The sequence below is a fragment of the Molothrus ater genome, chromosome 3 (assembly GCF_012460135.2).
Source record: "Molothrus ater isolate BHLD 08-10-18 breed brown headed cowbird chromosome 3, BPBGC_Mater_1.1, whole genome shotgun sequence".
In the NCBI taxonomy this organism is placed as follows: domain Eukaryota; kingdom Metazoa; phylum Chordata; class Aves; order Passeriformes; family Icteridae; genus Molothrus; species Molothrus ater.
In genome coordinates this window covers 84,377,442-84,392,977 of record NC_050480.2, presented here as the reverse complement: position 1 = coordinate 84,392,977, position 15,536 = coordinate 84,377,442, and the positions used below count along the sequence as shown (strand labels likewise).

The 15,536-nt window shown below is 41.6% G+C and overlaps 1 protein-coding gene across 4 annotated transcripts in view; it reads right to left on the bottom strand.

Moving 5' to 3' along the window:
* Nucleotides 1-14,948, bottom strand: part of ARHGEF10 (Rho guanine nucleotide exchange factor 10) — a 110,251-nt gene extending 95,303 nt beyond the window's left edge. For all 4 annotated transcript variants that reach the window (XM_036380380.2, XM_036380381.2, XM_036380382.2 and 1 more), the window contains exons 1-2: nt 14,851-14,948; nt 2,185-2,260 (exon numbers count right to left, since the gene is read on the bottom strand). In XM_036380380.2, coding sequence (XP_036236273.1) covers nt 2,185-2,221 — 37 coding nt within the window. In that variant the 5' untranslated portion in view covers nt 2,222-2,260; nt 14,851-14,948. The remainder of the gene's footprint in view (nt 1-2,184; nt 2,261-14,850) is intronic.
* Between the last annotated feature and the right edge of the window lie 588 nt (nt 14,949-15,536).

The following is a 15,536-nucleotide window of genomic DNA, read 5'->3' as shown; positions in this document are numbered from 1 at the left end:
GTAGCAAAGGGTTCTGCACCCAACAGGAATCTCATCCCCACTATGAGCTCAGAAAACCCACCCATGTGCCCACTGTCCAAAGGCACTGACAGAGGCTGCTCACCCCTCCTGAACAGATACATGAATGGCCACTGTATATGCAGGCAAAATAAGCCTTCGTTTGTCAGTTGTTATGTGTATTTGCTGTCATACTTGGCCCTCAAATCCTCACCTCTTTTCCACCTGCAAAACAGGTAATGAGAATTAGCTAGGTAGTGAACTAAAATGTCTTTTAGTGTCATTATCACTGATAATCCCTTTCATAGGTTTTTAAGAGAGTTAGCAACGGCAAACTAAAAAAGTATACATGCTCCACTAGTTTCAGAAAAGCTTTTTCAGATGAGAGAGAAATCACAGAATATTCTGAGCTGGAAGGGACCCATAAGGCTCATCAAAGTCCCACTTCTGGCTCTGCACACAGCCACCCCAGAATAATACCATGTGCCTGAGAGCATTAACCAAGCACTTTTTTAACTCTGTCAGGAGTGGTGCTGGTCTCTGGGGGGCCTGTTCAAAATCGTCCCCCTGCTCCTTTCCCCTCCGCTCTCCAAAAAAAAGTATCAATTGATATTGATGCAAGATTAGGTATAACAGAATCTCAATTTATGTTAAATAAATCTAATCCCAGCCTCTTAAGAACTGACATGTCTGAAAATAAGGACATGATACACATAGTTCTACACGTCACAAAAACCTTTGCCAAGAAAGAACTTGAATTCTGGAAGTGCACTGAACTGCATCACCCTGAAATCCTGTCAGAGCATCTATCCCACAGCTGAAATGCTGCACAAAGTTGGAGCTGTTGCCGCAGTTATTGGCTGTCTTTGAAAAACGGCAGCCTCTGCTCAAGTGGAAATATTGATTCCTTAGGGATGGCTCTTCCCCTACAGCACTACACTGCTTTGGAGATGGATTATCCCATAGAGATAGTTTCACAGTAACTGTCACTAAACAAAACTGAGCTAAATTCAGGGTCCTGACCACATGGATTAGGACACGGACAGCCAAGGAATTGCTGCCAACAATAATCTAAGTGATATCTCAGAGCATAAATGAAACTGCCAATAATGTTGGCCAGAAATCTAACCCATTAAAAGCTGATTTCACAAGTTTCTGCTTCTTTCACACTCCCAACTCCCTGGGCAGTATCTAGTAACAGACCTCTATCTGAGGCAGTGCCTAGAGAGAAAGCAGTTCTGATCTAGAATGACAATTCCCAAATTCCCAAAGAGTTACAGCTGAATAAAACTAAGATTAAATTTGTTTTTATACTCAAAGGGCTTCATGTAAGTTCTGTGTGAACATTAAGTGAAATGTCTTACAGGTAACAATGTATATTATTTTTATATATTAATACATACATCTATCAACATATATAATAAAGTGCAAGTCCATAAGTAATATTGTCCTATATACAGAACAGATAATATTTTACAGAAAAATCCCTATCTACACAAACTATAATAGCAACTTAACTGAAATAAAAGCAGGTTCAACCACAGATCTCCATAAATTCATGTTTTGGGATGACCAGAACAAGGACATAATACTTCTATGAAGTCTCTCAAAATCCAGCTACCAAAAGCCAAATCCTGTTAAGTATTAAAATATGTAGTAGCAAGCACTACACAATTATGTGCTTACAGGATAAAAAAATCACCCTATGCAACGTTTTCTTTGAGCAAAACCACAAAAGGCAGTGAGACAGTGTCTTTGTAGATCCTACCTTTGTGCCCTCAGAAACCTGGGATACACCAGAGGCCATCCAGCCACCAGGATACAACAGGCAAGGGGCACTGAGTGTTAACCTTACACAATGAGCCCCTTAGTCCAGCATCCATAATATTCTTCTGTGTCTGTGCTCTGACTACAAGGAGTTGCCATAGAAAACACATATTTTGGAGCAAGGACCAATTGCTCCAATGTTTTTTCCCATCATGTTCTAACTACACCAGTGAGTGAAGACCAAAAACAAGAGAGGGTAGATGACAGGAGCTCATGTTTCAACAGAATACCATGGGACCAAGCCTTAGGGTGATACGGGGAAAGGGAATGCTTCAGAGGTAAAATCACTGTGCCCATGCTGGAAAGATAAACAAATTCTTAGAGAAAAATTGGCCTTAAACTCCAAACTATTTCAATTACCTTCTGGTGGTGGTGGAGGGAAATCCTCTGTGTCCATTCTAGTATATCAGCCGCACCTTTAGCAGGCTGGAAAATTCTGCAAAAATGAAGGGAACATGTTTTTTAGATGAACACAATTTCCAAATATTGAGACACTCCTTTTCAATTTGGCCAAGCTCATACCTATTAGCTAATACCATTACGGAAGAGAGGAAATTTGCCTGGCTTCTTCCTTCAATATGAACACAGTCCAAATTTTTATGTACTCAGCCCTCAGTATTGGAGCCAATTCTTTTAATGATCTCAGTAAACCAGCTGAAGAAAGACAAAGTTTTTAAACTATTTTGTACTCTGCAGTTCCCACTGTGACAATCACAAGGAGATTACTAAAATATGTTATTTCAATTTCTGTTTGGAGTATATAGTCCATGGCAAAATATTCATGAAGGGGTGAAGGATAAAAATTCTAGGAAGCTTATCAGTTTTCATGATGCTTTTCTCTATTCAGCAATCAAAAATAACAAATTTTAACTATATAGTTTGTACACAGCTTCTTTCCATTGTTTTTTGTTCTGCTAATCTTAAAAATTCTGCTTGATTACCTTTACTTCCACTTTTCCTAAGGAGAGTGAAGTACTAGCGAGCAACTTCCTGGGGATCTTTTCTTTCATATTCTTTTCTCAAATGCCATTGATCTCATGTTTTAAGGAAAAGAATAACTCTACAAAGCATTCCCCTACTTTGGTACTGAATATTCAACTGAAGAGAGCAAAGCCCAGAAACCATAAGAGCCATCATCCCGCCTTCCCCAAAATGCTGCTTAATAGTGACATTCCAGTACGATCCTGAAGGAAAACATATTGTACTAAGCAAAGCACACACTCTGCCCCCAGCCCACTTTCACTCTAACTCAACAGAAAGCATGTCAAAAAGACAGATTTCAAAATAGGGCTGAGGAGGAAAAGTAAGTTTCCAAGAGCTGCAAAAGACAGTGGAAGAGCCAATGCCAAATTTTCTGTCCTATTCTTGAGTGGCCCGTAGATGTTCATCTGAAGAAGTTACCTCTTCTGCTGGCAACAAAACAACCCAAGCCCTTGGAAAATCTCCACAGCCCAAATATGTTAAGATTAAGTTGAAGGAGACAGTGAAATTCAGGGTACAGTGGCAAAATAATAAACTAAATGGATTGGGATTCAAAGGTCAAATCAATTGCCCTGAAAAAGTGGCAGTGAAAAAGCTTCAAAAAAGGATCCAACCCTAGGAGGCACCAGGCAATTTACCTCCCTAGCATTAGGTTTGCAAGGGTGAATTATCAGGACAGATGTGCCAGGAAGGATAACAACTCTGGTAGCACAAGATCCTATTTTGATGAGACAATTCATAACAACTTCATTTACTAAGCATATAAAATTTCCTTTTAAAGTGTCTTAAGCTTTGGTAACTCTTAATCCAGTTCTAGACAAAATCAATAGCTTCAGAGTCAAGGCTCAGAAAGGATTCACCCAACATCTGTCAATAACACAATAAATTCCATGATATGCTTTCACTATACAGTGCTCCTTCTAAAGCTTCTCTACAGTTTATATCTGCAGAGCTCCAAGGCGTGTTCCTGCTTACAGATGTCTGGAATGCATCCTGCCACACCAAAACTGTCAGCCAAAACAAGTGATAGTTATGGTTTGAAGAAATGGCTATTTTCCTGAAATTTTTTTAAGCTGCTCATGACTGGGGCATAGGTTTTCAAGTGTGACACATGTAATACCAAGCAAACCTCTGAAAGTGAGTCTCAACACCTTTTCCAAATGCATCTTTAAGAGAGCAGCTAAAAGGATTTCAGAATGATTTTTTTCTTTAAATATATGATGGAAGCTTTTAAAAATCTATCAAAGTTAACTTCCAAAAATTATTTTTTAAAATCAATTCCTTCCTTACCAGCAAATATTAACAAGACACAGAGCTGAGCCATGGAGCTTGATTTCCATTTTGATCTAGCTCTAGTGACATTCTTCGAATTACACAAGAATTGTGTGAAAGAAGGACACAGACCCAGTGTTAGAGTCCTACCCACTGACCTGCTTGCTCCCATCTGAACAGTGCAGTTATTCACAAGAAGAAAGATACACTTTCTCCCTTAAGAATGCCTCAGGGGTTGATTTATCCATTACATTAACTCATTTTGAAGCTTCACATATTTTTCACTACTTTTTAGATGCTGAGAAAAACCCTGCAGCAGGAAAGAGGTTGTGCATTACAGATTGCATTAATACCCTCCAAAAAGAAAATAATAGCCATATTATGTAGCAGACAGTACATTTATGAATGATCTCTAACAGCACCATATTTCAAAGAGAAGTTTTTCACTCCTCTTTTGAGAGGCAGGGGAACTAACTCAAAGACATTTAAATCAAGATTAAGGCAGACTATTTAATTTTACTAGCAGCATATGGTACATTTGCATTTGTAGCTCAAGAGCTTTTCCCATTGATTCTCCTGCTAACAGAGTTACACAGCACAGCTTACAGGTGCATTTAGACAATAATCATGAAAATCAAAGCTCAGATTAAGCTGAAAGGGACTTCTGAATGTTCTGTCATACACCCAAGACAGGTGTTTTCAGAATTAGATCAGGTTACTCATGGCCTTTGTCCCCCCAAGTTATGAAACCCCCTGAAGCTGGAGGTTTCACCACCCCCAGAGCATCCTGTTCCTGAGCTTAACCAGAAAGTCCAGGAAGAGTTTTTCCTGCGAGCCCAACTGGAGCTGGGCTGCAGCAGCTTGCAGCCATTGCCTCTCATCCTCCTGCTGTGCAGCCCTGAACAAAGCCTGGCTCCACCTTCTTTCCAACACTGCCTTGGGAAGTAGAAGACTGCAATTCAATCCCCCTTACTCCTTTCTTCTCAAAATGACACAAACCCGGTTCCCTCAGCCCCTCCTGACCTCTTCCCACCCCCAACCGTAGCAGTGGCCTTTACTGGACTTGCTCCAGTTTGCTAGTCCCTCACTTGTACTGGGGCCTCACAATGAACACCAAATTCCAGATGCAGCATTGAGAGCACTGAGTAGATGTTACTTGGTTTAACATAAAATTATATTTAAAAAATAACAGCTTTTAAGACACAGAATATCAAGATTTTGTTACAAAGGTATTTAAAAAACTGCAAAAAGAAAAAATCCTCATTAAACATGAAACATGTGTTATATTCATGCATATTTCATAATAAAATTATGAATATGAATAAATGAACAATTGCCCTGACTTACTCAAAATTTCACAGAGGTTATAAAAATATGGAGCTCTTCTCCCCCATGTAACATTGTTTTCTCAAACATAGTATAACATCTGTTTAATGACTCAAAGTTCACCCTTCCAGGCTCCACAGCAATCACAGGAACAAGGGGACAGAAAGAAGCTCTCAGAGTTACTTTATTCCCCTTGGCATCCAGATGTGAAAGGAATTCACCTGACCTGCTGCTCATCACCTTCTTTGCTTTGGATGTGGGCAGAGATAGCAGTGACTGCTGTGGGCCACAAAGGTGGTCTGCAGATTGTCTCCTTTCCTTGTCCTGCCCCCATATTTCCCCTATGTGTCCCACATAGAGCAGACACAGGGGGAGAGGCCAAGGAGCCCCTGGGCACTTTGACAAAAGGCAGGTGACCCACTCTGGTCTAAACATCAGCCCTCACTTCCAATGTCTACTTCCTGATGTTTTCATCCAGTCCTTTCCTGCCAAACTGTGAGGAGGAATGGCAATTCCTTCTCATATTTAAAGATAGTTTTCCAATTTTTTAAGTTCCCACTTTACCTATCCACTTACACCTGAACCAATCTACATAGGCAAACCCCAACTATTCCAAGCCTACAAGACGACTGTTAAAAAAAAAACCCTACTCATAGCACAATAGCATGCTTTTATTCCAGATGTTTAGCTAGTAACTTCCTAAGTTTGGCACTAAAAATCAGGAATAATCATATGAAATGCATGCATTTTGAAAGGAAAAAAACCACAACAGGTCTCTTATTATACTGCATTCCTGAGCAAGTTTGCAATGCTTTCTAAATTTTAAGTTGACATGTAAGGAAAAAAGAAAACAAATTAAAATGCCACATTAAAATCAGATGTTCATGGGCCATGTTTCTAATGCAGGGAAGTCTCCCACAGTTAAAGCAGTCAGATCTCCAATGGCACTCACACCAGAAACGAAAATCATCCAAGTGTAAAATGGTCCCTAAGGACAGCTCCCAACACTTCAAATTTTCCACCAGCTACACTCACCTTTGACCATGGAAGCTGGTACTGAAGGAAGTGAGAGTCTGTGATGTTCACAGCAGACCTCACAAACTCAAAGTGCTAATACCTGCAAAATCTATGAGACTCAAATTCTGATTCCACAGCAAAGGGCAGTTTCAGTAGTGAAACAAAGGCAAAGACACCTTTATACTTATCCAAAGACTATAGAAGAATGTCAACATTCCCCTTTGAGACTCAGTTTTCCTTTCTCCTAACCTCTGGTAAATCCTTTTGCCTCCAGGACTAGGCTTCTCAGCTGTGTCTGCATATCTGATTTTGTTCAATGATTTCCTCTAATTGTGGGACAAACAACAGACTACCAGCTCTCAGCTGAAGGATTACAAATACTGATCAACATCTGCATTTCCACTTCAACAAAACTATTTTCCAACAGTCACCACTTGTGCAGAAGTCAGAATGTAACAAAAATGGGACCAGCACAAGCTCTGCCAAAACTACAAGGCAGTGCAGCATTCAGACCTGGGGGCACATCACTTATGTGCTGAACTCCCAAAGGGCACTTTTTGCTGCCAAGCTATCTCAGCTCTATCACTCCAAGAACTGTAATGGTGACTCACACACCTTCTCTTATGGGTGTGTGCACTGGAACTGCAGCAACATCAGGATTCTTCATTCTTAACACTGCAGAGAGAATGAACATTTTATAATAGGAAACAGAAGCTGAATCAAGGAGACTGATTTCCAATAAACTGTGACTTGTGGAGAGAGCTTAGTCCAAGCAGAAATGCAATGTCTCTGAGAAAGCCTGGAAGTCTAAAAACTAAGCTAAAAAATAACATCAAAACAAGAAAACTTGAGAAAGTAAAGCCCCTGAATATCTAAAATCCCTTTGTGGCCACATCACTTAGTGAATATTGCTGTATAATGCCCAATTGAGTCTTCTTCCACCCAGAACTACAGAATTCCCATTGGGAATTAAATCTCACTGAAATTTGATATGAAGACTCTTCCAGCAGTGCAGAGAAATAACAACATAGAAGAAGGCAGAAGGTAGAAGGTAATTTCCTAATTTTTTCCTCCTGTAGCTCAAGAAGGATCTCTTACAGACAGAAAAAATAAAAACTGATTGTACAATTTGTTCTCCATACAACCTAAGAAACATAGATTGTAAATTTTTTAAGAGGCATCTACAGTGAGTATGAATGAAGCAGCCATTTATATTATGGCAGCTTCCCATCCCACGCTGTAAGCCATTAAAAAAGTCTGTATCAAGACCAGATCATTATTTCTTTTCATGTATATTTAGTTTTATTAATAGCTAAGAGTCCTTCCCCTCTACAGATTATTATTGCAAGGCAAGTTACAGAATCACTGCTTGACAGATTCATTCAGGTTGGCAGGAGGTCATGTAGTCCAACCTGCTGCCCCAAGCCAGGTCCACCGCCAAGTGAGACCAGGCTGCTTTATGTACTGAGATACTCTCAGTAGGTAAGAATCTAAAGACAGACTGCACGACCATGTCAGACATCCTGCCACCTTGCTTTGTTGTCCTCCTAGAAAGAAAACATTGTTCTTCTATCTAGCTAGAACTACTCCTACTTCAGTTATGACCACAGCCTGTGGTCCTGCCCCCTTCCTCATAGTCTGCCAGCTGGTGGGAGCACACTGCCAGGCCCCCATGAAGCTTCTTTCTCTTCCAGGGCACTGCTGCCACTCCCTGACATTGTAGCAGCCTTGTGCTGAACTTGCTCGGTTTTATCCACATCTCACTTGTACTGGGGTGAGGTGTGGACACAAAACTGGATGCGTGTGTGCATACTGCAGGTGTGGTCTGACAAGTGGTGAGTGAGAGGAACCCTTCCCCTCCAAGGAGACATTCCTTCCCAGGTGTGTAACCTTACCCTCCTCATTGCTGAATTCCACAGAGCTCTTTCGAGCCAGCTCCTCCCATCTGCCCAAGTCCTTCTGAATGACAGCCTGAATCTCAAGCACATCCACTGCCCACCCCTTTCCCCCACTTTGGTGTCACTTGCAAACTCCATGAGCAAGGGCTGGTGGACTTCCACTTCATGCATAACATTAAACTGGACACATCCTATGGTGGACAGCTGGGGCTCTCCACTGGTTACGAGCCTCAAGTTACAGCCAACCAGCCACCTCCAAAACCAACCTCCAAATCCCACCAGGCTTCCACCCATCAAGCAACACACCCACCTAGATCACAATCACATTCTGCAAAAGCAGAACCTTGCTGAGTCTAACACAAGAATATGATTTTATTAAGCTCAGTAGCAATAGATTTACTTTATAAATAGAAAAGCCATGACTTACAAATGTTTGTGGAATGAGAGGAATATGCATAAAAAGGGAAAGAGGTTTCCAAACATGCATTTAGGACACTTAACTTTTTAGTAAATGAGCCTTGCTCCTGTCTTTTATCCTGGCAACTATGTGAATACCCAAAGTAAGAAGACAGGCATCACCCCAGAATTTGCAGACCATCTGGGAGGTCAAGAGTACTGTAACAAATTGCAAGCCTCTGAAGAATTAAAAGGGAGCACTGGCATCATATGCTTTATATCAAGAATAATCTGTTTTTCTTCTGTGCCACACAAACTAGAAAACTGCATCACTGGGTCAAGACAAAGATCCTTCATGTCCCACACACAAGCAAAATAAAACCATTAATATTAAGAGCATTTTTCTTAATTAGTGCTATAATTTGACAGCAATCAAGCAACTTCATCTGGAAAAGCAATCATATTTCTGCAATTTCCCTTTTTAAATTTAATTCAGATTAGTCCCTTTCAATGCTGGATATGAAGAATTACCTTAATTGGAAATATCCTCATCAAGGTTTCAAATTTTTAATTAGAGAAGATCCTCATATGCTGCAGTACACTTCAATTGTGATGTAAAACTATGCAGGGTTTAGCTGCATACATATTATTATACCTCTGTAATTAGAATTATGAAGAGAGTTTAGAAATGCTTTTTATTAAAAATGCACCAAAATATCATTTAGTATAGTAATCCTGATCAGCCTTACATGTAAAAGACAGGAATTTTGTCAAAGGGAGGGTTTCATTCTGCAGCAAATCAAGGTCTTAACTTGCAAAAAAAAAAAAGCCATGGAAATGTTATTTATGGATACAGTAAATAAAGCATTTTTTCCCCTTCAACTATACATTAGTCAGACATTCATTACAAAACCAGAATGTCTTGTTTCAACTTGCACTAAATCCATGCATCCTGGTTTCACATGGCATAGGTTGTCTTTCAAGATACTGATGACAACTGATGAAAATTTCCACCAGAAGCTATTTCCAATGATGTAAGTGAAAGGATACCCTGAAATGAATATTCAGTTACTACTGCTGCCTGCAAACCAGGTCTTGACAGAGACACTTTACCTAAACATTTTCAGCTCTTTGGGTACTACTGTCCTTGGAAAAGTAACCATGCTGTTTCTCATTGAGGACAACTCATTCTATCTGATCATTAGAAAATCATCCAGTTGAACAAATGTGCTTCATCTGATGAATAAAATTATTAAGAATATAAACAGAATCTTATTACTAAGTTTCAAAAATATATGGACTAAAATATGGAAATATATTTCTAATAACCAAGTTAAAACACGTGCTCTAGAAAAATAACACTATTTTCATTGATTTTCTAACACCAAAATTTTATTCAAATAAATCAGAAATCAGGTAATACAGCTGCTAAATCATTAATTACAGGAAGAAAGAAACATAGTAATAGCACTTGCAAAGAACAGCCCTTGTCTTCAAAAAAATGTATAATGGAAGCTAGATTCCCACAGAAGTGTAAGTTCTGCATCTAGTCCAAACATCAGCACTCTTCACTCTTTCCTTGATTTGGAAATTATCTAGTAGACATCTTTCCTCTCAACCTTCTACAATCTGAAAGTGAAGTTTTTAAAACTCAAATTAGTCAATCCGTGGTTTGCAACAATATTGAATACTAAGCATGAAATTGTAAAAGGACACTGAGATGAGACTGGGAACGCTTTAGAAAAGTGAAAAATATAAAAACAAGAGACATAAGGTCAAGACTCACTGTGATCCTACCAGGAAATCTAAATATTGCCATCTACTTCTCAGTATGTTATTAGCCCATTTTACAGATGAGGAAATAACGTTTACCCTCTTTCTTGGAAGTTTTTGAGATGCACAGTCTATATCTCAAAGGAAAAAAGGTATTCATACAATTTCTGTAATTTTTTTAAGCACTTTGAGAAACAAGGGAGTACAGAAGAGAAACAAGAGTGACTTTTTGACCTTGAGCTTGGATCCTAACAGTTGACATTCATGGTTCAGTCCCAAGTAACAAGTACTGTACAGTACAGTAAGTCACTGAAACAGATTTTCCCAAGATAATGCCCCTATTCAGCAGCACATAAGTAGAACAATTTATTTTGCTCTGCTTAACTGCTTCACCCACACATTTGACATTAAGCTTCAGGCTTCCTGACTGAGCAGTGAACATGTAGGACATAATCAATGTTGTGCAGTTATGCATCACTTCCCACAGTCTTGCTGATTCAGGCATTTCAGAATAAACATGAATCAAGTTTTTGACCTATAAACACAAGTTTGAAAACATTTTTTTCAACTCTTGCTTAGCATTACTTGTCATCACTCCCTTAAAAACAAGTTCTACTTTTACATATCCCTGGTTTCTAAATAACCTACAATATTTTGGTGCAAGTAAAACTCAAGATTCTTTACAATAAGAAGATGTCCAACAGATGAAAATCTCAAAAGATGTTAATAACAATGCAGCAGTTTTCTTCCATGGATATGTGACAGAAATTGAGTCACAATATTCTGCTCTGCAAACCACATGCACACACGTGCAGTGACATGACTGAGAAAGACAAAAAGAACACGAAGATATAGTTGTATAGATCCACAATGAGAATTCTGGCTTACCTTGCTCATTTGCCTCCTACCTCCCTCTAATAAGGAGCCTCTCTCCTTCATGATACTCCCAAAGTCTCCCCTAAGTAATTCTCACGCTTCAGTTTATGAACCAATCTCTGAAAATTTCCAAGCATCCAGGCTTACAGCTTTTCTACTCACTAAACTACTTCTAGATTCAGAAATGAATTTACCAATATTAATTTTCCACTAACAGATGTAACAATAAGAATGACATTGTATTAAGAGGAATGGGAGTGGGGGGAAAGTATCAGTAACAAATGCTGATTTTAACAAAATATGATCTTAGATATGAAAAACGCCTCCCTCATATGTTGTCAAATACACACAAAATGAAAGTCTAATTCATACCACTACCTATGAAAACTCATTTATCATTTCATTATAACATACAAAATGTGCAAAAAGTAAGAACAATTGCATTCACAGTGTTTAATACTGTAACTCCAAAGAAAGTTTCTCTAAGATACAACTGCCACAATAGATATTCCACAAGAAGCATCCAAGGATAGTCCACAAATGCACTTACAGCTCAAAAAAACATGAGGAAGCTGAACTTACAGAAAGGTAGTTTAAAAAATACCTTTTAGAGACCATACAACAACTCCATGGGATCCCTTCTAACATTCTAAAGTAAAACTGTAAAATGGAAATACAATAAAGAAAAAAGTGAAATAGAAGTCACTGTACAAAAGTGGAAACAAAATTACTGTCTGTCCCACATAGTAAATTAAAAGAAAATTTGTACCTCACATAGCTCATTTCTCCATCACATACAAAATTGAGAACAGTGTACTACAGATGCACAAACTAACTGCAGCTCTGCACAACATATAAAGCTCAGTCTCAAAGTCTGAATCAAAATTGGTCCTCCTTCTTCTGGACTGCAGCTTTTGCTTCCTGGCTGATTCAGAAATAGACTGAAGTTTATAAATTTTCTACATCAGATTCTAAAAATAATTTCTAATTTATATAGAAGCAGTTAATAGACTTCCTGTTTTACAAATAAGCAATGTGTTATTCCCAATTGCATTAAATTCCGTTAACAATTATGAAGTTTAACAATAGCCTTTCAGGTTTGTTGGCTTCATTCAAATGTTTATAAACTATGCAGTGATTCCTAAACAGCTCAGGATCAATCGAAGAACTCCTCAGTTGTTGAGATTTCTTCACAGAATTATAGAATAGTTTGGGTTGGAAGGGACCTTAAAAATCATCCCGGTTCCAACCCCCTTGCCCTGCATGAGGCAGGGACATTTTCCACGAGACCAGGTTAGAGCCACATCCAGCCCAGCCTGGCAAGATAAAGTTTGCTTTACAGTATTCTAGTGTGGGAAAGGATTTTTGCCGTGTACTGATGAGCGAAATCATAGCCTATCGCGCTAAGCATTAGCACAGCTCAGGGTCAAAGAGAGCTCCTCAGCATGGAGGCAAGGAGGCAACCCCCTCTTCAGTACTTTAGTGTGCTCATAACTGGCCTGTCAGAGCCAATAGCACAAGACTTGTGCATTTGGCTCCCACATCTCAGAGCTGCAGTGCCAGACTGCACACACCCATCACGCAGCACTGGGGCTCCTCTCCATATCCTGTGGCTCGTCTCCATAGCAGCTCCTGAAGGGCAAACCCACAGGATGCTGCCAGGGCCTGACATTCAGCAGGAGGTGATGGACAGCCCATTGCTCAGCTGTCAGTCTGCTTCCTTTCTCCGACCACATGCATCTGTGGGTATCAGCCACAGAAGCCCCACACACTGGAAACCCAGTACCACCACAAGACACCTGTCATCACTCACGCAGTAAGACACATCTCATGTACAACGCCACAGGTAACCTAAGGAATCTACAGAATATATTATAAAAATCTTGAAATCTGACTGTAAAGCTTCGGGAAATATCAGATTTCAAGGTAGTACCTAAAGAACTGCTGTTCATAACCAGATAAACACATGTAACTAGTTCATGGAATACTAAGCCTGAGGGTGAGAAAGGGAAAAAAAAAGACAAGATGGATTAAACAAAGCAAGTCAGACAGATTATCAAGATCAAGCAGATCACCCAAGTGAAAAGAACGAAGGGTGCATTGAAGAAAACAGCTGAACAGCCAGAACCTCTGCCTGAATAATGGGCTTGAAGCTGTAGGCACCAAACATGTCCCCACATTCAGGCAATAAACCTTTGTCTCCTGAGTGCCAACAGAAAATTTTAAAAATGTTATACTTCATTTCTACTGCAGAACAGATTGCTCACTGGGGTTCATCAAGCAGAGTGACGGCTTTAGGAAAAATATATTTTATTTACAATTAAAATAGCCACAAACTAACACACGTTGGCAGAATCTCACTGTATTTATTTAGCATGAAACAGTTTTTAAGCAATATTTTTTATTTCCTGACTCATGAAAAAAAGACCCCAACCCTACACCTTTTTATGCTAAAAGTTAAACGGCAAGACTGAAACAAAAAGATGCATTTTATATTTCAATTAAACAACTTAAAACCTGCTAGCTCAAGGTAAAAGCCATGATCTTAGGATCTTTAGAAAAGAAAGGGAAAAAATGAAAGAAAGAAGGATTGAAGGATTGAAGAAATATGTAAATGAAAGGTGACAGAACTTAGGATGGATAAAATTGTTTGGGCCAAAAATACAAGCAACACCTAAAAATATTTAAAATAAGCCTTTGCTGTGGTCAAATTATTAGCAGCTGCCTTTCCCAGCACTTGGCTCCTGACACAGCTTGCTCACTCACTCGTCCAGTGCATGACTGGGCAATCTTTTAAAGCTCTTTAGCTTACCCTGTAAGCGCAGGGCATCTCGCAAAAGCAACTACATGGTCTGGGATCACCACAAACAACTATGTAACTGCTCCAACAGCTGCACCGTTAATTACAAAGAAACCAAGGGAAAAAATACATAAAAGGACAGTGTTATTGTGAAGAAGTATTTTTCCCCTGTGTCAAGACAACCAATTTAATTGCAGATGCCAACTAAAAAATTGGTCGACACCAGCGTTGAAGAACGGGGAAGGAAAGGAACTCCAGCACCCACGGGAGTTCTATTTTCCATAGCCGTGTCCGTAGTTGATGGAGAGGGGAGGGAAGCTGGAGCCGGCGGCTCCCTACACCGCGGAACACCAAGCAGCGCACACACGAGAAACCCACCGCGAAAACCTCGCGGAACAAACTTCACCACACTTCAGCAGCGAGAAGTTTGGCCAAGGCGCTTACGGACCCCTCGCATCCTCGGTTCAGTGACCCACCTGGCACGGGCAAATTCTATTTAGTGACAATCCCGCACCATGGGTGTCTTCCTCCTGCCCCAGCGGCTGCCGCCCCGGGCCCCCGCAGTCCCGGCGAGGCAGCCCCCGCCCCTGAAGGGCGTCTCCGCACCAAACATCGAGCCCACCCTCCGAGGACCAAACTTTCCGTGACAACACCGGAGCAAGGGCCCGGCGCGAAGCGAGCACCCACCTCCTCCACCGCGGCCGGAGCCGCCGCCAAACGCTCCGAGGCGGCCGCGGCCCGGCACGGCCCGCTCCGGCCCGCTCCGCCGGGGCCCCGGCGGCTGCCCCGCTGCCGGACACGTCACTCAGCCCGCCGCGGAGCCCGCACTGGCCGCCGGGCGGAGCTCCTGAGCGCGGCGGGAGCCGCCCGGCCCGGCCCGCTCCGGCCCGGCCCGGCCCGGCCCCGCCTCGCTGCGGCCGCCGCTGCCGTCAGCGCCTGCCCGGGGCCGCCGCTCCCGGCGCCCGCCCCCGCGAGGCCCGGTCGGATCCCGGTTGGCCCCGCCGGTCGGGCGGGTCGGGCCGGGGCGGGGCGGGCACCGCGTGTCCCCGGAGCCCGCCGCATTCCTGCCGCCGCACGTGACACGCCCCGGGGCGGGAGCTCATCCCGCCGCTCGCCCCAGGCCCTGCGGGCGGGGGCAGCCCCGCGAGGCGTCGGGGAACGGACGGAGAGCGGAGCTGCCCGGCTGCGGACACCGGGGGGGCAACCGGGCCGGACAATTCGGCATACACAGCCTCATGCTCACGAATAGCCCCTGAACGCGCCAGGGTACAAACTGGGCCACGGCGCTATTTTGGATTTTAATCTCATTTATAACCAGAAATCCAGTAAGTTTTCAAATTAAATGCTATCTATAGACACTGGCACATCATGCC